Source organism: Embiotoca jacksoni, unplaced genomic scaffold (genome assembly GCF_022577435.1).
Source record: "Embiotoca jacksoni isolate LCO1_2020_lvr unplaced genomic scaffold, fEmbJac1.0.p SCAF_15, whole genome shotgun sequence".
NCBI classification, from domain to species: domain Eukaryota; kingdom Metazoa; phylum Chordata; class Actinopteri; family Embiotocidae; genus Embiotoca; species Embiotoca jacksoni.
The window spans coordinates 5,002,309-5,023,439 of NW_027185285.1; the positions used below are offsets into that span (position 1 = coordinate 5,002,309).

Below are 21,131 nucleotides of genomic sequence, written 5' to 3' on the forward strand. Positions count from 1 at the left end.
ATTGGACACATTGTTATTTTTTTATATTTATTGTCTTTGTCATTGTGCGTTTTGTCATTTCTGTCATTGTGTCAGAGTTCATTAGTGAGGAAGTGGCTGGTGTCCCAGCAGCTGTGTGATGCAGGCCGAGCCGAGGATGTGCTCAGAGGATTTCACAGGAAGCAAAGCAACATCTTGTCTGGTTTTTTTTTTTTTTAGCTGTGGTTTTACATTCCGGGGCAGTAGACTTTGACAGGTTTATCTTTAGATATAACACACTGCTCTGCACTTCACTGTGTGGCTGATGAAGACCAACCCTACGAGCTGTGTCTTGGCAGTAAACGGTGATGATCAAGGACCATGGCGCACAGTGTGAGCTTCAGTGTCAACCTCTGTGAAATGGAAGCCGACTATGAGTGAGTTCTCTTTTATCTCTTTCTGTTTGCTGTTTCATCATTTGTTTTTATTTTGTCTTCAAAAGCACTAAACATTATGAAGCTGATACCATGAATCATCACTGGCAGATCAAGATTATTTTACCCTATAGTGCTCGTCATAAAATGGTTTTCTACTGTAACTTTAATTCGTATGGCATTATTTTGAACACTGAAAGTCTTGCCCCTACAGACAGCGCGGTGAGGCCACTTACTCTTTCATATTCAAAACAGGAAGCCATTTACAGTATCAGAGTTATTTTTGTTGTGGGGAAGTATAGCTGTTCAGTAAGATAGAAAAAAAAAAAAAAAAAAAAAAAAAAAAAAACACCATGTGGTATTTCATCAAGGAAAAAGACACATTTAAGATACAACATGTCTTGGGTGCTTGTGCTAAAGCCATGGGGACTTAAATTGGCTTCCTTTCTTCTCTTCCAGGAACCTGGGAGAAGGTGAATCGGGTCAAGACTGCTCCTTTCGGCTCACCACAGAGCCAGCAGCAGCAGCAGCAGCAGCAGCCAGCACCCAGAGGCGCCCTGAAGCCCTAGAGATGGAAATGTTTAGGGAACGCACAGGTGCAGTTATAGTAGAATAAAAAAACAAAAATAATTAAAAAAAAGTAGCTGATAACATTTTTCAACGCTCGTTTCACTGGTAATATCTGTAGATTGAGACTTTTAAACATCCCTCCCGTGTAAACGTGCTAGTGGAAATAAATAACGGCCCATATGTGATGGACTTAAGCTAGTGACACTGAGACAATAATGGTTGGTGTTTTCTGACTTTTCACTATGATGTTCCTTTTAGACGGCCGGTCGCCCAGGAGCCACACGAGAGAGAAGCAATATGACAAAGAGCGGATCGACTCCACGCAGATGCACAGATGGTCAGCTGCTGGGCTGAATGTGCTCTCCTCAATGCCCAGTCGCACTGTTGGTGAGATTCAAATCTTTCTCAACTGTCTCACTGATTGACGATGCTCATTCAAACGTGGAAAATTGAATTTGTGTTTACAAAAATGTCCCTTGTTGGCACAGGGTTCAACAGTGCCGCGAGCGTTTCTCGACGAGCCAGACGCTCATCTCAGCTCCACCGGCACCGGACCTCGTCCCACGATTCTCCCCACCTTTCCAGATCGATCCAAGGCGGCTTCATCCGAGAAGACGTGGAGGAAATCAGTGATGAGGGTGAACAGAAGATGCTGAGCCATAAACTGCCCCACACGTTTGACAACTGCAAAGTCTTTGACCTTTTGACCCCTAAACTACAATGACAGCTCGTCTCTTTCGGTGTCAGCAGGCGCGGAGGATAATTTGAATGGCTCTAACGTCGGGTTGACTGAAGACCACAGGGAGCAGCTGGTGTCCGACCTCCGAGGCCTCTCGGTGAGCGACGGCATGCGCAGGCTGCGAGCCCTGGCGCTCAGCCTGGCAGCGAAGAAGGAAATCAGGTACACGTGACAGTGAAAACATGAAACGTCTGAGAAATAAAGCTCCTGAAACACAAATCATGATCAGTAACCATGTTTGACCCAACTCAGCTGGCGACGTGAGCTCTCATCATCTTTTCCACTGGCTCTTCTTTGCCCGTCTTTTACTAGGCAACTTGCTTTCAGTGTCGTGGCTCAAAGTTCACTCATCAGCAGGAATATTCCATGCTGCAGTCGTCTAAGCGAGAGCATTTCGAGGGTGAGTGACATGACAGTTTGTGACATAAGATATCAACTTTTTTTTTTGTGTGTGTGTGTGTGTTTGTGTCAGTCACACGCTCGTGTTTCCCCCCCCCTCCTCAGATTTGGCGCCACTGGGTGTTTCACTGCCTCCATGTCTTCAGTTCCCTCCAGCTGTGGCATTCACCGTTAAAGAGACTGAGCGGACGTTATGGGACCGGAGTGCTCTCTTTCTTCCTTTTTCTCCGAACCCTCCTCTTCTTTAACCTCCTCCTCTTCATCATTAACGGCCTGTTTCTGATCTTACCTCAAGCCATCCACCCTCCTCTTGTCGACTCTCGTCTCGACGGTGTCACCGGCCTGGAGCTTCTCACGGGCATGGTGAGATGGCTGGACATTACATCCCAGCAGTTTGTATGGAAACATACGTTTTTGAACCAGAAACCTCCTCAATGTCTCTGGCAGGGTTATCTGTCCCAGAGCCTGATGTTTTACGGCTACTACTCCAACGACAGCATCAAAACTTGCGTGGCTGCTGACGTGAACTTCAATTCCACTCCGCCAGTCTGCAACATTAGCGGGCCCCAGGTGATGCCGTACAGCATACCTGCAGCCTACTTGTTTACCATCGCCACCGCCTTCTTCATCATCGGCATCATCCTGGTGTACAGGTGGGACAATACGTGACTTGTCACTTACTTGTGTGTTGATGTTATTCACAGCGCGTGTTTTATGATTTTTACTGTTCTTTTACAGCACGTCTAAGTCCTTCGGGAAAAGTTTTCATGTCCTCAAGTCAAACGGGAATCGGGGGTTAAACGTGTTCTGCTCCTGGGACTTCAAAGTGAGCAAGAAGACGTCCGTCAGGCTTCAGTCTGAGAAAATCAGCACTCAGCTCAAAGTACGCGGTCATTTGAATTTTCAGGGTGATTCTCTGGAGTGAAACGCATTTTGATGTCAATACAAAAACATGATGAGTATGCAGAACGTTTAAAACAGGACAAACTGGTGCAGCATACCGTTTCAAATGCGATTCAAATCACAAGATAATCTTTTTTGACGGTTGTCAGCATCAGATAGTCGACAGATTAAGTTCCCTGTCACATGCTTGGTCACTTTGTCGCAATAGTTGCTGCGCAGTTAATTTCCGAGCAGGAAGCTTTAGATCCTACAACTTCGCACCTCATGTTACTCTTGTTGCACGCTCCTCAACATGCACATACCTGTTATCTGCTCTGAATATAATAATAAACTTTATTTGTACAGCCCCGTTCATACAAGAAATGCAGCTCAATGTGCTTCTCAGCAAAAGAATTACGTACAGTGTTTCACGTTAAAAACAGATATAAAGGAATAATTCAAAATATAGAAAAGAAATTAGATAAAACAAATAAAATGCATAAGAAACAAGATAAAACGCATAAAAAGGAATACGAGTGGAAAAATATAGGATCGAGCGATGCGCATTTCAAGGCGCGGTAGTTCAAATGTGCAACGTGACCACGGCCAATGAGATTTTTCGACACATTGATGGATGTCGATGAAATGATTCCGGCTGAACGTCACGCTTTTCCAACAGGAGCAGCTGTCCGAGATGGTCGGCGGCGGGGACAGAAAGAGCTGCGTGCAGCGACTCCGCCGCTTCATGGTCCACGTGATAGCGTGGGCCACGTGTCTGGCCTGCATCGCTGTGAGCGCCGCGGGAGTCCACTTCCTGTCAGAGGTCAGCGATCGCCATGTGCAACCAGACGTGATAAGATTGCATGCAGATACGAGCACCCCTTCGAGTCGGAGTCAAGTTTTCTCAAGACTACCAAAAAGAGATAAAAAAAAAAAAAAAGAAAGAAAGAAGCTCTCCGCCACCGCAGCATATTTACTTCTCCTTTTTCTTTCCTGCCACGTGCTTCACACATCTGCCGTTGAGAGACTGTGAGAAGTTAGACATCGGAAGAAGAGCGTGTCTAACATAGTGGCGCCAACTTTTTCTGTTATAAACACTTTGAACTAGAGTTTTGTTTTCACACATTTATGGTTTCCTGTTGTACAAATTAAAGCTGGCGACACAGCACGAGAGTCTAGCAACGGATGCACGGCAATGAAATGGTTATTAAAGTTAAACTGCTGAGGTAAAGAAAACTGGACTTTCTCCCCCACGGTCTTCATCCTCCTCCTCCTCCTCCTCCTCATCCTCATCATCATCATCATGACAAGTTGGTCTGCAGCCCTCACCGTGATCTTTGTCCATTCTCTCGCAGGCCACGATTGAGTCGGATGTTTTCAAAGACAAGAGGCTGCTCCTGTTTGCAGTGGTGTCGGGCATTAATCTGTTACTCCCTGGCTTCTTCAATTTCTGTGCCTGGATAGAGAATCATGACTCGCCTGGTGCTCGTGTCTATGTTTCCATCTTCAGGTCAGAAAAAAACAAACAAATCAATTCACAATCAGTCATGCCGCACTAATCCTCTTCAGACCATTCACGTGGAACCACTCTAAACAAAGCCAAACCGGGCAAAGCATACGGCAATACAATTTAGAATTAAACTTAGCACCGCAAATAGTGAGAACATCCAGTGAGCTGTTTTTGCACGAGTGTGAATGTTCAATTCAAATATTAGTTTCAGTATGTTTTCCCTTTTACACCGATTTGTTGACTTTTCATAATTTCTGGAACACACAAGTGGACATACGCAACTACAGACATACTGTAGTAAATAGAAAGTAGATAACAACTATAGATAAAAAAAAAAAAAAAAAAAAAAAAAAATATATATATATATATATATATATATAAATAAATGGGGCACCCAATCAACAATTAAAAAATGGGATTTAATGAATTCAATCTTAGTGTAATATTGTTTATACAATGTTACGTACTTCTGTACTCCACATCCCTTCCCTTTTAAGTTTTTTTTTGTTCTGTTTTGTTGGTTGTTTTTTTCTCAGGAATCTGTTGTTGAAGATCAGCGTTGTTGGAATGCTCTGTTACCGCTGGCTCGGGAGAATTGCTGTCGAACCAGAAAGTCGTGGTTTACAGGTTACAAACAAACGTGTTACTAAACCTCTCATAATTAGTTGAATTAATCCTAATTTTGGCACAACACCGAGTTATGCAATGCCAGAGGAGGGTTCGGACACATATAGTGATGTCAGACTGTGACTTCATAATCACTAATGATGTTATCTAAACCGGCTTTAGATAACGAACGAGCTTAAATTCACTTTTTGCAGATTTTTCTTTACCGTTTGTGTCTTCCTGTCTGCAGTGTTGGGAGAGTTTCGTGGGGCAAGAACTTTATTGGCTGCTCCTGATGGACTTCATCTTTACAGTGATTAACACCTTTTTGGGAGAGTTTCTATGGAGGCAAGTTGGTGCTTTACTTAATGCTCAAGTAACTTACTGTTAAACTAGTCGCAGTCGAAGTTACATCCTGGCATCTTCCCTCTAGTTTCTTTTCCAAGAAAATGCTGAAAAGGAACAGGAAGCCAGTGTTTGACATTGCCCGTAATGTGCTGGAGCTCATATACGGACAAACTCTTACTTGGTAATTAAAATCACATCTTTGAAAACAATCGCTTATTTAAACAGAAAAGTGAATGAACCGTGTCCTCTGTTCTTTCCAGGCTCGGGTTGCTGTTTGCTCCACTGCTTCCTGCAGTCCAAATCATAAAACTGTTTGTGCTGTTCTACATGAAAAAGGTTAGTGCAGCACGCGGTGTTCGGTCACCGTCATACGGTGTGTGTCTGGGCTGCAGAGCGAGCTTAACATTCTTTCTCTGGTTTCCTTCCCAGAACAGTCTGATGCTGAATTTTCAGGCTCCCAGAAAGCCCTGGAGAGCCACTCAAATGTCAACGCTGTTCATCACTCTTTTGTGCGTCCCCTCTTTTCTCGGTGCCGCCGTGTCCGTCTCTTACGCGATTTGGATGTGAGTGAAACAATGTCCCTTCTCCTTGACTGTGATGCTTCCGCGCAGTTCGTACACAGAAAGGCATGCGCGCATTCCACAACCTCACACACAGCTTTCTAAAAACAAATATTTGACACTTGATGACAGTCTGTCAAATACAAATTGAAAATGACAACAAGTTCTATACTGTCCACTTGATACCATTACACTGAAAGAAGGGGGGGGTATCTTTTTAAAAAAAAAAATTTATTGCCCTAAATCAAATGACATAAACCCCGTTTTTTCCTTTACACAAGTCATCTGTGTAAACAAAGCCAGATATGTCTTTCTCCTCTGTGCCATATGGGCTGGTTCTACATAAACTGATCCGGTGTTAATATAACTTGTTAACACAGCCGAACAGCAATCATCACCAAATACAGTATCTTTTCCTGCAAGGCAGCGCCAGGTTGCTGAAATGACTTTAGTCCTGTGACCAATTTTGAAGTAGACGTTTGACATTTGAGGAAATATGCTCACTGGGTGACAGTATATAAAAAGACGTACTAAACAATACACTCCTCAACTGTATTATCTTTTTTTTTTTTTTTTAAGTCAGACTTGGGAAGAAATAAATATTTCTCCAGATGTCAAACAATTCATTTCAAGGTTTGTCCTCGGAAGAAATGAAGGAACTTGGGGCTGAGTGAAGACGGGCTGTGAGGAAGTGAGAAAGTATGGCAAGAATGACTAAAAACCCAAACCAGTTTGGTTTTTTTTAAATCCAAAGGTGACGTTAGAGCTCAAAGAACTGAAAAGGTGCTACAGTACAGACTGTAAGTATTTGTACAGTATCCTCAAAATGTCTGTCATGCACAGGATTAAACCCTCGTCGGGATGCGGCCCTTTCAGGAATCTTACCTCAATGTTTGAGTCGGGGCAGCTGTGGATTAAGGAGCAGCAGAACGCTCACCCCATCCTGTCGGGGCTCAGATGGGCCTACAACTCTCTGGTCGAGAACCCGCTGTTCTTATTCCTCGCCTCAGGAGTCTTGCTGTGAGTCGTGATGAGCACGATGTTTGCCTAACTGTCGAGTTTCCGCTATAATTTTTGTTTCTGTCTGATATACATTTTTCATCAATGTATTGTTTATTGATTCTGGCCCTATTGTCTGTGAGAACTGAACACGAGTATAGCGTGAGCACAAGTCATTGTGTCTAAAATTGTGTCTGTAATGTGGTTTAAAAAGTGTCTTTTTTTTTCCTTGAGGCATTTCACAGTTGTGACTTTGTGTAACTGTACTATTTACACCCTTTTAAATTTGAATTTTGACCGTTTCTTTCTTTTTCAGATTGGTGATATACTTTCATTCTCAAGTTGTCGATGGCCAAAGGGGCATCATCAGTCTGTTAGAAAAGCAAATTGAAAATGTAAGCGTCATCTTTTTTTTCTTGAGTCTATAGCCGTGTGAGAAGCTCGGTGAGTCTTCACTGAAGGTTAATGCTAACATACTCACAATAACGACGCTGTGATGCTGATGTTTAGCGAGTGTAATGTTCACTATGTCACTAAACACAATGCACTGCGGATGCTATGGGAATGTAATAATTCGTTTTAGAAGCACAGTTTGATGTGTTGACCTTAATTATGGTGAGACAGGAACAATTAGGGCATCAACATAGTCATTCAAATGCCTCCTGAGGAGAGTGGGAATGACTGAATCAAATTTAGTAAAAGATTTTTTTTAACTGGATAAGTGAAAACTTTGGCTTTCTGGTGGCATCAGAGGAGAAATCAAAGCATGTCCAAATTGGGACGTTCTTGAATATCTATATCAAATTTCATGGAAATTCATCCAGTATTTGTCCATACATATCACCAAAAAGAACCCCAAATTTCAACATCACGGTGGCAACTAACAGGGGATGTGCAAATTAGTTATGCACATTGTAAATATCTGTACAAAAGTTTTACCAAATTCCCTCAAATAGTTCTTCAGATATTCAGTCTTGACCCAACAGAGCAACAGACCGTGACCGTGATCCAGACCCATGCTGCAGGTATGGGTAAAAATACAGGACTCGTGTAGAGTATGTTATTAACCTGTATGTGTATCGTGTCTTTTTTTCTTTTTTTTTTTATCTTGTATACAGGAGGGTAAGGATAAAAAGTTCCTTGTCACTAAATTGCAAGTGATTTGTGAACAGAACAATCCGGTTTCTCCTCATGGTGGGTATCCTCCAAATATTCTCCAAATAATCTCTGCTGTGGTTGCATCGAGTTTGATTATTGTCTTAAATGACCACATTTCTCAACGAGGAATGCATTTGTTTGGGGACTATCTTTAATACAAACAAAGTTTTTTCTTTTCTTTTTTCCCCCCAGTCTGTGACTGAACAACATTGACAACAGAGCGTAGCGTTGGCAAGATAATATCTTACTGGTGACAAGTGTGCTAGCTTTGATATTATCCTATAAATGTGGAAATTGCTGCCAACATCATCAGGGATGTTGCCTAAAAGCTACAAAGAGAACAAAAAGTTAACATTATGTAACCATGAGGTTTGATCATTTCAAATATATTCAGTGATATTTGGCGATTCCTCAAACTAAAAACTAAATCTGTCTTATCACTATTTAGGGTCATTCATATTTATTTGGTAGAGCACCTATTGAATATATATATATATATATATATATATATATATATATATATATATAACTTACATATTTGTGGTTAATTTCATAATTCTGTTAAAGTTTATGGACAATGATCTTGAATGTATTGTTTTAAAAGACAAAATAAATGTGTTTGTACATATCTCCTGTGTAATTAGAATGAGGAACCCAATTGGTTCTCTAACAGAAAACATAATTTTTTTTTAATCTGATGGGTCCAAACAGCGTAGACATTCCTTCATCATCCGTCCGACCAGATACAAAGAATAATCATCACTTTGTTTGCTACTGTAAAAGATTTGATTTTTAATACAATACACAAGGCTGGTGGTCAACAGGGGCTGAAAATATGCTGAAAACAATGCTGAAATAAATTTCTTAAGAACCCATTCAGAATGACATAATTTGAATTCTCTACAGACAAAAAAATAAATAAAGTCTCAACTGAAAATGCCTTCGTGACCTAACTATTCAGCTGATGTTATCTTAAAAAAAAGATATTCAGAATAGGTAGTAGGCCCGTTACATATCGTTTCAACCTCTGGTGAGTTAGAAGTACGGTATTTGTACACATGGCAGTTTTATAGTTTCCTTTAAAAGCGTATTATATTGGAAACACAAGTGCAGGGGGAGAAAGATTGGACGTAAGGCTTGTGATCAGCAGATGATTTATTGTACTTTTGCATCACCCTCCCTCAAATATCCTGTCAACTATTCTGCTGCTCCATTACCAAGTTCTTGGTAGTCAGCCATCCAAAAAAAAAAAGCCATCCAATTTCCTCGTTAGCTGCTCAACAAGTCACGCAACTCTTCGACTGTTTGTTAAAAAATTCTTCCTGCGAACTTGACAAAAAAACAAAAAATGAAAGGGGGAGGCGATTTCCATACCCACTGCACAGCAGGCTCCTCTGCACTTTGAGTTGGTCTACACTTTGAAGAGCAGGCTCGTCTTCTGTCAACATCACAGTAATGACTTCAGGTATGTAAAATCCTTCTGGATTTCATGCCCGCAAAGAAAATCCAATTGTAAACTGTCATGATCTAATTTTACATAAATGTATCATATTTCCATTTTTTTGTTTTATTTTACAACTTTTTCTCTTTGTACATGTCTTTAAAAAACTGTCCAACTCATCCTCCCTTCAGATAACACGGAAAGGAAGACAGCATCGCGAGTGTACATCAGCCTTCCAAAGACATACACGGCTGATTTGGCTAAAAATTATGAACTGGTAAACAATTTCTCTCATTCCTGTTTTTATTTACCTTTTTGACCTCAGCTTGTGATCTTAATCTTTTGACTGTTTTTTTTTTTTTTTTGCAAGAATATTCCACAAAGCTCTCCATTTTCTGTCATTTAACAGGACCATGGATTGGTTGTAAAAGACCAGAGTCCCTATCTAAATGTAGGATATATACAGGCTTACTTTGGAGAATGGGGAACCATCACATCATGTCAGGTAAAGACTGAAAGATGATTTGTATTTGTGCCTTTGTTCCTGTGTTTATAAATTATAAAGCTCCAGGAGGTTTTGTTACCTCATTATATAAATACTCCTTGTTGAATTGCATAACAGATCAAGAAGATCCCCAACTCAGAGAAGGCAATAGCCTTTGTGAGGTTTTCTAAAGAGGAAGAAGCAGACAGAGCAGACTGGGCTTGACCTCACTATATTGGAGGTATGGAGGTGACAGTAAAACGATTTGTGAGTCCAAAGGTGAGTATCAGCCAGTCTGTCTCTCTTCTGTCGGGGCCTGCTCTCAGTATGTAAATAAAAATAGAAACCTTCAGTTCGGAAGAAGAAACGCTAATTAGCAGGATTTGATTTTAAAAGTGTGCCTTTGTTGCCTGCTCCTTCATCAGCTGATAGAAATATTTGTTTTGCAGATTAAGGAGGTTTCACCGAGAGAGGTCATCTAAATCCCTACTACAACTTGACCACGACGTTCAATAGGTCTGGGTTACATGCTCGAAGATGCTCAGTGGTTAGATGAAAACACGAGTTAATAAAGAAAAAAACGTAACCCTAATCTTTTTCAGAAGGGTTTTGTGTTTTGTACAGATGTGAAAAAAAATGCTTTGACAATTTTCAAAGCATTGGTTTATATGTATCCTGCGTAAATGTACACTATTTTATCTGTTTAAGGTTTTATTTGAGCTACTAAGGCCCCGATTGTCTAGGTCTACATGTTATTGTGTTGTCGTGTGGTATATTTGTATGTGTATATAACAAGCCTGTACTCTGTTCATAATGAGGACATTGGAGTGTTGTCAAAATATAGGCCTATAGGCAGATCAGACATGTGTCCCTTTGTGCAGCCACTGCAAGATGATGTAAAAATTACTAAACTGTTGGCTCATTAATTACTCTTAAAAAAATAAAAATATAGAAATCAATGGCATCATTCAGTGTTGTTTTTGCCTTCATCTTTTATTCCTCTTATGCCAAATCTTTTTTTTTTTTTTTTTATTTTTTTTAAACAACTAAATGAATGTGAACTATTTGAAATGACGAGTGTAATGAACTAGGCCTACAAAAGAAATGTAACGCCATTTAAATAGAAGAGAGAAAAACATATTGGGAAAAAAAAAATACATTGACCACGAACTATAAAATAATTTGAACTGTAAAACTATAACGATAAAATATCTTATTTTCAAATTAAAATATCAAATCTTTCCGGCCACCGTCTCTTTCCAGCCAACGCCGTCTTACACGCAGGGCGGTGCGAGTGTCGTCACACATCAAATAGCCAATCCCTGCGCAGAGCGCCAAGTTTCTCTCGAAACGTGAAGACATGGCGGAGAATAACACTGAAATTTGCTTCAAAAAGGTAGGCGCAATATCGCTTCAACGATTGTGATTGTTTTTGCTTGTATGGAGAAATGAAAACGAACCCTGCATCTTCCTTTTCGCATGATTGTATGTATTTCCAGCACTCACGGCCGCCCTGTCAGCAGAGCATATGCATTGTTCCTTACCTGTCAGACGTTGGCTAAAACTTCACATCTCGTTAAATTATTCAGCTATTCATAGGTTTGACAACATAGCCACGTATGCCGAATAAGAGACCGGTTCACAATGTTGCAAAAAAAGTGCTCTGTAGTCGCTATTTTCTGAGACAACATACGGTAATTTTGCCGAGTCTATTACATGACCATTTTTTTAGAGGGCAGTTTGGTAGGCGGAAACGACGAACGAGAAGGAATTTCCAAAATAAAAGCAGATATGTTTTCTGAAAAGTCAAATAAGGCTTTTACAAATGTAGGTAGTTTTGCACCTGTATTATGTTTATGCCTACACAAAAACAGTCATTAAATGTTGTAGTATTTTCAGTTTGCTTCGTTGAAAGACATAAATAGATAATCATAATGAAAGATAACTCAGACTATTTCCTTTAGCTACTTACTCCATGGAGAAACCTTGACTGTCGCATACACTGTATATTATTATGTGCTCTCTTTTTGCATACAGGAAACTGTAAGTAAACTCTTGTCTGGTTTCTTCAAGGAGGACAAAACCAAACGTGAGTTGAATGAATATTTTGTTATCAGGGACAAACTGTTTTTTGTTTTATATGCGAGTCTGTGGCTGAACAAATCTCACTATGTTACAGTAAGTGGTGATGCAGCACTGCTCATGGCAGAGATGCTAAAAGTATTTGTCCAAGGTAAGTTTTGTTACAGTTACATTCAGTCTGAAACACAGTACTTGACCACTTACAGATTCAACTTTTAGTCTTTTGTCTTAATTTCCAGAAGCTGTTGTGAGATCGCAGAAACAAGCTGAATCAGAGGACTGTGACCAAGTGGACATTGAACATTTTGAAAAGATCCTACCACAGCTGGTGCGTAACTCAATGGGCTCAGGGAAATTCATTTTTTTTAAATTTTGTTATTTAGGAGACATACATTTTAACCATATAATATACAGACTGTCCCAGTGTGCTGGCTTTTTGTTTGCTTAAACCAGCATGAATATCAAGAAAGGGAGTCTTCCTTTTTTGGCTTGTGAATTCTGAATTGTTTGTGTAATCAATCTTTAGTTCAGATTTAGACTGTACTATTTTCTGCATTATTCCACATGCTGCAGGTATTAGCTAATCGTGAGAACAATCAAAGGACCTTCCATGGGATTACAGAGCTAAATACAGCATTGATAGTCAAACTTCTTCTTGTATGGAAAAATCCACCACTTTTTATGTTGATATCTGTTCAGTACTGATTAATTGGTACAAATCCTACAATGAAATTCCTCTTATACCATAACTGTTCCTGTTAGTGAATAGGGTTCAGGCTCAACTCCAACCAGTTAGTATAGATTTAGTGCCCACAAGTGTACCTCCAAATAAATACGTTAGATCAGATTAGACCAGAAAACCAACAATCTAAATTGCTCAAACTGAGAGTATTCTTCTTCTTTTCTTTTTTTTTTTCTTTTACATAAAATTCTGGTTAGACATAATAAAGCAACTTACAGCTTCTCAGTCTTATGTCTCTTCTCCAATGCAGCTTCTGGACTTCTAGCGCAGTGATGCCACAAGATGGAGCCAGAGAGCTGCCAGCGTGTTCCTGGTTCAACCCTGCAGCTTCTCCAGTTCCGAGTTTTGTTTTGCTGATGTTTATTTGTTTCAGTGTTACTGAGATTTCAGAATTTTCCAAAACTGAGATAACATTGAGATTCTCATTCTGAATTTATTTTGAGTGTTGGGATTTTTAAATATAGAAAGCAGCAGTGATGTCACCACGCCACCACCAATAAGGGCCACCTGTGCTCCTCCGTGCAACAACAGGTGCTTCCAGCATGCTCCACGGCGCCCTTCATCAAAGCCTCCAGGATCAGTTGGAAGCAATTAGAGTAATAAGGGGAGCAGCCAGTCCCTTAGATGATGACAAGTGCCAGGAAAAAAGGAGTACCCCCTCCGGCCACTTTGAAGTTCCCTTTTGCTGTCCTGCGATGTTTAGTTAGAGGTGGGGGGGAAGGGCAAAGGGGACCTCTGGCACAGGGGGAAAGTTGAATGGGAGTGTGTGTGTGTGCGCGAATGTGTGCATGTGTTAGCCAAACATGGCCCGAGACCACACGCATAGATATTCTATTTAAAAGGAAACATAACAAAACACATTGGAACATGGTCCAAGAAGAGCAGGGTGTAATTCTGAAGGTAAATAAACAAAAGAGGCGAGCAGGAGAGGTGCTTTCTCCACTTTCATCACAGCAGAGGGGGAAGTTGGGCCTACAAGGGAGAGGGTAATGTGGGGTTTTCTAACCCAAGGAGCTCTGATGGTTTTCCACCAGTGGTGCATTTGACCAACGTGTCTTCACTGTGAGTCAGCATTGCTGTGCAACACCTCACACTATTTATTTGTGTGGCCCTTGGGTGACTCACTGCGCTTACAAACGCTGCTCACATACAGCTGGAAGCAACTTAGGTGAAAGTAAAGAATCCAGGCTCAAATAGGTGCTCAAGGACACGGCACCTGGAATTTGACCCAGCACCTTTTTTAGTAAGGCCCAGGCTGGATTTGTGTTTCCCATGGGTAACTTCCAGAGCAGACCTTCAGGAGGAGGTGTGTGTGGTTGAGTGATGTTGAGTTTAATAATGCCAGGAGGACCATTGGGGCAGTAAACGACTTTTTTTGTGCAGTAAATAATTTGTTGAGTTAGTAATTACAGTCTTAAATGTCAGCATGTCATGGCTCGATACTCCCTTTTCATTAGTAGATATAAAAACAAATGGTCTTGCTAAAAAAAAAAAAAAGTACAATACATCCTTACTCATTACCACAGTCAGAAACAAACTTGTAAAATATGTATTTTCTATATTGCATCCTTTGTGGAGGTTTACACAAATGGAAATTGATCTTTCTGGATTGTTAATTGTTGCACACGAAATAAAAACAATTATTCTCTTGATTGTCCAACTCCTTTCATCCCCCCCCCCCCTTTCCTTTTCCACAATACGAGTTGTTGGATGACTGTACTGGCAAAGGCGTGCACCACTATACAACTTTTCTCCTCATGCATCTTAGTGGAACAAATTACATCTGAAGGCAGTATTATTAAACATACGAAAGCAGTTAGGAAAAGAATGGGGAGGGGCGTTGAAGAGAGTAATGAGTTAAAGCTTTTCTTGATCATACATTAAAGGCAGGGAGTGTCGACAGCCAGTCCAGACGCTTTGGAGAAGCTCCGGAGTGAGAGGCTTTTCCCAGGAGACAGAGACCGATCTGTCTCCAGCTCTCTGGCTGGTCTTTGGACAGCGCTGCACATAGGCTCAGGCCCTCAGCACTGCTAGAGGATATCTGCTTGATTGTAGCCATCAATATTAGTGCTGATTTTGTAGAAGAAACCCGAGACTGCCAAAGTTACCTCTTAGTTGTAAATCAAGTTAAATCTTGCTAATAAAATTGTGATAAGTGTGGTTGCATCAGAGTGAAAAGCTCGAACATGATGAAATAAAAACAAGGCTGTCCATTTATAAGTTCTGGGAAAATCTGACCTGTGTGGGCACTGCGTACATTTTTAATATGAATGTGTGTGGTTAGCGGTAATCGTGGTTAAGAGCACGGTTTGTCTCGGGTGGAGTTGTCTGCATTGGTCTAAAGAGTCCCTGAGAGGGGATGTTAGGATTATGTCAGATTTCTCTCCTTAATTTTCTGCTCACTGCTCTGTGGTTGTTGTTTCTGTTAGAATGACACATATTCTCCCATCTTTCCAACTTTCTGTCAACTCAAAGCTGCTTTCTTCTCAGGCCCAAACTACGGTTCGGTCTGACAAGTCATCATAATACACCCATTTCCCTGACTGCTGGCCTTTGTAAGGTGGCTGTAACAACATTCAACCAGTCAATATCCAACAATCAATGGAGCTACGTCAAAGCTGAAGACTTATATGGCACATAAAACCTACACTTTTACCACGAATGTGTGCATAAAAAGATTTATGGTATCATACATTATTTTCATTAGCTGTGCTGCAAGTCTGTGCTCTTTGTAACTGACGGACATTGTAGTTATTTGAACATTTGGTTTACTGTTTAAAAGTCTGAAAAATCCTTATTCAAGCAGTTTTAATTTTATAATAAAAAAAGTAAAAAAAAAAGACAGCAGTGAATGATAATCCACAATGCAGCTACAGGTGTCATCTCATCAATTTAACTACACGGTCAAAAGTGCTCACATGATATGTATGGGATGCCATGTGTCTGTTCATGGATGTTTGTTCTTGGTCTGGGGCTGTGATGCATTAGTGCTCAGGAGACAGGAGGCCTTTGTGGCCCCCTCATGGGCACGGAACTGTCTAACCATGGAGGAATGCTGCAGGGGACATGGTGCGAGCGCATTCCTCTTAGATGCCCCATGCAAAACTCTTACAAACACGTGAAAAGTTGCTATGACATTTATAGTGCTGTCTAAAAAAAGACAAAACAGGCATTTAGCGGTGATGCATTTGCTGCAAGAAGTGCGTGTGCGCGCGTGAGTAGAGAATGCAAATACAGAGGCAGTATCTCTGTTGCCTGTACTGCTGTGACATGCAGGTTTCTGGGAGGCCCCAGGCCTCTGTAAGGGGCCTGGGGTCCTTAGGCTAAGCTTTGTTAAGGAGCCACGGGGCCCACGCTTGGGATGATTAGAACATACCTGGCAGTTTGAGCCACTTGGGCGCTCTGCTGGGATCACCCCTAAATGGTTGTGGCGCTTGGCTGTTAGTCTGAGGCTGGAGATGGTCTGCTGCTGTGTACTGTGTATTGGCCGGGGCTTTGGTAGCCGCAGGGGGCGGAAAGGATTCTTCCGGAACCAGTGAGGTGGATGATAAGGTCAAAGACCTTGGCACGCAGCTGAAGAGGGAAAAGGGAGCAAGAGAGATGTACAATTAGGCCCGCAGCTGGGTTATTTCTGGAGCCCTGTACTACTACCTTAACTGCATTACCCTCCTCTTCCACCCCAAGTCCCCTCGACTCTCTGTCTTCGACTCCCTCCGATGTGTGGTGGCCTACACGGTCAGGGGATAGGCAATAAAAACAAAAGTAATCCCCTTACATAACGGGTGCACAAACTCACAGAAACAAGACCATTTAATTAATTTTGGGAGTGCCTAAAAATAAAGACGCAAGGTGACGTCAAAAGATGTGTGCGGGAGGTAGAGGTCAGCGGAGCACTCTATTTTTAGGTCCCATCAAAAGCAGTGATATAAAAAGACTCCAGCACTGACCCTCACAAGATCTGTCAGTCATGCTTAGAGAAGCTGTGAACCTGGAGGTCATGCACTTGGAATGATGAAAGGGCCGATGTTTGATGATATTTAAAAAGAAGCCAAGTAATGACTCGCATCTCTTTAGCTGGTGGCAGGTGGCACAGTGTGAGGTTGGCCTTTGTTAGACTTGTTAAAGGACTTCATCAGCAGACATGCGAAGCCCTCGGCAACGGGCTAATATTCACTGCAGTAACACCATATTGTGAACAAAGCTGGTAAACAAGGCAAACTGCTGTCCGACTCTGATGTCCGATTCAAAAGATGATTAAAATCAGAGCATCAGGCTGATGTTTGAATTTCTAGCATCACAACTGCTTCGCATGTGATTGCCTCTTGAAAATCTCAAGCCCGAAGGAAGCCAGTGTAAACAAGAGTTGAGGGTACGTTGCTATTTTTTTTTTTTTTTTTGTAGCGGGTCAAACGAGTCTGGCTAAAGTTTCCTGCACAAGTCCAGGGGCCGGCATGTTGACTGTCTGTCCTCACAGTGGTCGGAGGCACCGGAACTCTAAATTAGCCCCGGCGAGACAACAGGACAGCTTTCATGTAGACAGGGCTCATGTCAGATTGCAGGAGAGGTCAGGATGTAAGGGTCAGAGGTCAGGATGCAGTGTTGGTCCATGTCTTTAACGGCTTCCTGTCTGCTCTGTTGTGCGAACCTGAGCAGTAATCCCTCGTGATGCAGGTTCAAAGTGAAGGGATTGCCTCGCTCTCTGGTTCAGGTATGGGACTCATCACTCGTACTGACATGGATCTGTTGATACTGACGCAACGCTGACTTAAATGGGTGCTGGACTGAAGCTGTTTGCGTATGTTTTCTCTACAATGGTGGTATGACTCTTTCGATGGGAATGTCCGTCTATTGGCGTGAAGGTTGGTTGGTCATTCCGCCTCTGAAATATCTCACTAAATGACAGATGGACTGGCATGGAAGTCCATACAGCGTTACACAACCTCCAGCACATCTTTGGATTTTAATTGCACGTCTTAAAAATGACTAATTGAATGAATAAATCAATAAATGAATTTTCCTGTTGTGCCAACAGCGGGTTTGATATTTCATCAATTCGGAGAATCATCGTAGCATCTTCAAGATTCATTTGCACCAAATTTGTTTTCCACAGTTGTGGATTTCGGGCTAAGAATCGTACCCGACTTTGGCCGTCACCTGACTTTAACTCGACTACCAACATAATTTGTGTTTAGTGTTGTTTGAGTAAAATTTCTTGGCAGTAGGTTGCTGAGAAATTTAGCGCTGACCTACATGCCTATACAAATTTGTCATTATTTAGGCTATTATGCAAAACCGTATCCAGTGGAATTATGTAATAGAGGAGGTTAATGCACGTGATGAATTAAATAAGGTCGTCTCTGTAGTCCCTTTAATATATATATATATAAAAAAAAAATCACTTTGAAATATGTAGGACACAAAGCAGTGGTTTTACTTCAAAGAAATCCTCAACTGCAACCTATGAGATTTCAAGGTCTGCTTCCAATAATGTATTTGATCTTTAACATGAATGTTTCATTTCAAGATATATAACAAGTTGAACCAATGCTCCAGTTCCCCCTTTGACTTTGAAAGTGCACCTGTTTCTGCACATAGTTCTGTAGTACTGCAGGGAAGGTGAAACTCTGGGGTCAATAGGCAACACAGCGGGGTAGTCTCCAGCAAGGTGTCTCTTTTTCTATTCGAGAGCGAGAGAAATGCAAAAAGCTACTTGGTCTCCTTTTATTTCTCTGGCATGAAAAAAGGGCGACGGACAGAGAGGTGATTTAGCAGGCTGTCTTAAGATCAGACTGGAAATAAACCAGAGCTGCTGGAAACATGTTAGCCTGGCGAAGACAAGGACGGGGTTAATGCCCAGTTTCACATCACACAAAAGGAGCTCGGATGATGTGCTGTAGGGGACGGTCGGCTCCAAGTTGTCTACAAATCACACGGTTTGATTCTTGTTCCAGTGACGATTTCAAATAATGAAATAAGAACAGAGAAGAAGAAGGCACCAACACAAATGGTCTCTGACCTTTGTAAGCAGGTACACTGCACCCCCTCGCTCTCGTAATTGTTCTAACTTCATCTAACAGAGTGGAAAAGGTAAAGCTTGTTTCCAGACATAAAATGTAAACCCTCTCCAAAATCAGCAACGGAGGAGATCCACTCACAAGGAGCTGGAACTTTTAAAAAACGCCTCTCCTGGAAAAACAACAATAAATTTGAAAGGGCTTCAAAGGGGCCGCCGGTGCTCTTACTTTTCTGTACATGAAACACAGCGGCGGCATGTTCAAAAACCACTCAATCGCTCAGCCCGCGAAACACACATCTGACAACACACAGACAGACAGAGAGAGAGGTATCAGGAAAAGAATAGAGAGGCTCCTTTGAAATTGACTTACTGTGCAGAGGCTTTTACGGTGCCTGACTAGGAGACTGTTGGCTAAACAGTTAATCTCCTTTCTCTTTCACTTTTTCTCACTTTGGCTGATTTGCAGACATCCTTAATATGGTCATATTTTCCCACAAGACACAGAAGTGGCCCGAAGAACCCCATGTTTGTCAGCATGCTCTAAATCGAGTTTTTTTTTAGGTTACTAACTAACCCAAGATACAGGTTCCAAATTTGGTCTAAAAGCTAATATTCTGTCGTGTATAAAAGCATAGATATCCCGGGTGGAGCTGTTGCATGTTGCGTTGATACACAACACGGGCTGTGCAGCTTCAGGACGCACATCAATGGGAGGGCAATATCCTGCATCCTGATTCTGTCAAGAGGCACAGCCGTGACATGTCTGAGCACCCAAAGAGAAAAGGCCAGGTGTCCCCCCGGTCCTCTTCCACTTCCACCCCATACAGTGCTGATCTCACTAACTAATAGCACCGGGGAGCTACCACCCCTGGCACAGGAACCTGAATCACTGAGCTGTGGAGCTGCGTGGAAATGAGGACTTAGTTCACTTACAATCGCTGCCTGACTGACAGAAGACAAAAAAAAAAAAAAAAAAAAATCAAACTGAAGAAAACAGGGGATTTGGTGTTCATGTCAGCGTTACAACAAGGATGTGAGGATTGCAAACACCGTATTGATCCAACGTTGTAACCTCCGCTGCCTCCCTCCGATTTCACGTCCAAACATGAAATAAACGGAGCTGAAATGCGTAGCAGTGGTAGGAGTGACAATTCAAGTGAAATGTGCTTTGCATTAAGGTCTCTAAAGTGAGCTGCTGGTTTTTATTTTCTGAAAAAAAAAAAAAAAAAAACACGGTTCAGAGTGATGATATGAAAAGAAACCATTGAGCCAAAATTTATAGAAAAAAAAAATGCCTTTACACAATCCAGTCATCTGTGAAGTTTATCAAAAACGCTCGGCCTGCAGCTTGTTATTGACTGATGTGATGATTATCTTTTTAATTAATAGATTCATTATTTAGTCACATAATTGCAGAGTACGCAACCCAACAATATATCTCACCCAAAGATATGCAGTCACGAAAAGACAAGTACATCCCAAAATTGTTTTCAAAATTTTCAAACACGCAAACATTTGATCCTCTTTGAAACAGTGCCTAATAATTAAAGTGACATATAAATATGACCGATCAAATTTATATTTTGTCGTCATTTTCACGATTTAAATAAATAAAAACTAGACCAGTCACATGGAAAATAAGTACACCCTTACATTTATCAAAACTTCAAATCCATAAAGTTCGAATCAGGGGTTCCAGATTTGGTGCATGTGATCAGAACTTCCCAAATCCTCTGACACCGATGGTCTGTTGCTCTCCTTGCTATTGAAGTGTGTGGTGTCACGGTTTTGGTCTTTTTCCCCCGTATAAGTCATACCACTTCCTGTACCCACCTGAGATCTCTTGTGTCTCTCTCCTTGTCCCTGTGTCCAACCACCAGAGGTCCTCAGTGTGTTTGTCTCCATGCTCAGTCTCCTGCCTGCCCCGCCCACCTCACCTGTTCCCAGTTTCCTAATCAGCGTCACCTGCAGTCACTCGCCGATCACCTCGTCTGTGTATATGTACGTCACTTCAGTCACTCCTAGTTGCTGGATTACCAAAGTCAAAACCTGCGTGGCAAGAGATCGTTGTGGTGCTTTTTGCATGGATTTAGTTTTATATTTTCCTGATTTCTGCATTGCCATTCTGTTTGTTTGATTGTTTTCTTTGAGGACTCTTGACTCCGTTTCCCTCATATTATCCAACATCTTTAAGTAAAAGTTC

General features: G+C 41.5%; 2 protein-coding genes across 2 annotated transcripts; both read left to right on the top strand.

Annotated features, from left to right (window-relative positions):
- The first annotated feature begins 251 nt into the window (after positions 1–251).
- Positions 252–8,665, top strand: LOC138197974 (transmembrane channel-like protein 6). Its single transcript, XM_069149052.1, has 20 exons — positions 252–395; positions 852–988; positions 1,221–1,349; positions 1,451–1,600; positions 1,710–1,863; positions 2,014–2,101; positions 2,206–2,463; positions 2,548–2,753; positions 2,839–2,983; positions 3,662–3,805; positions 4,338–4,492; positions 5,029–5,119; positions 5,349–5,446; positions 5,532–5,627; positions 5,707–5,782; positions 5,876–6,009; positions 6,850–7,026; positions 7,322–7,400; positions 8,124–8,199; positions 8,356–8,665. The coding sequence occupies exons 1-20, from the start codon at positions 340–342 to the stop codon at positions 8,364–8,366; spliced, it is 2,460 nt and encodes an 819-aa protein (XP_069005153.1). The 5' UTR covers positions 252–339; the 3' UTR covers positions 8,367–8,665.
- A 2,763-nt stretch (positions 8,666–11,428) lies between these two features.
- cenpx (centromere protein X) lies at positions 11,429–14,562 on the top strand. Its single transcript, XM_069148516.1, has 5 exons — positions 11,429–11,484; positions 12,126–12,177; positions 12,268–12,321; positions 12,410–12,498; positions 13,163–14,562. Exons 1-5 carry the CDS (start codon positions 11,449–11,451, stop codon positions 13,175–13,177), a joined length of 246 nt encoding a protein of 81 aa, XP_069004617.1. The 5' UTR covers positions 11,429–11,448; the 3' UTR covers positions 13,178–14,562.
- The last annotated feature ends 6,569 nt before the right edge of the window (positions 14,563–21,131 follow it).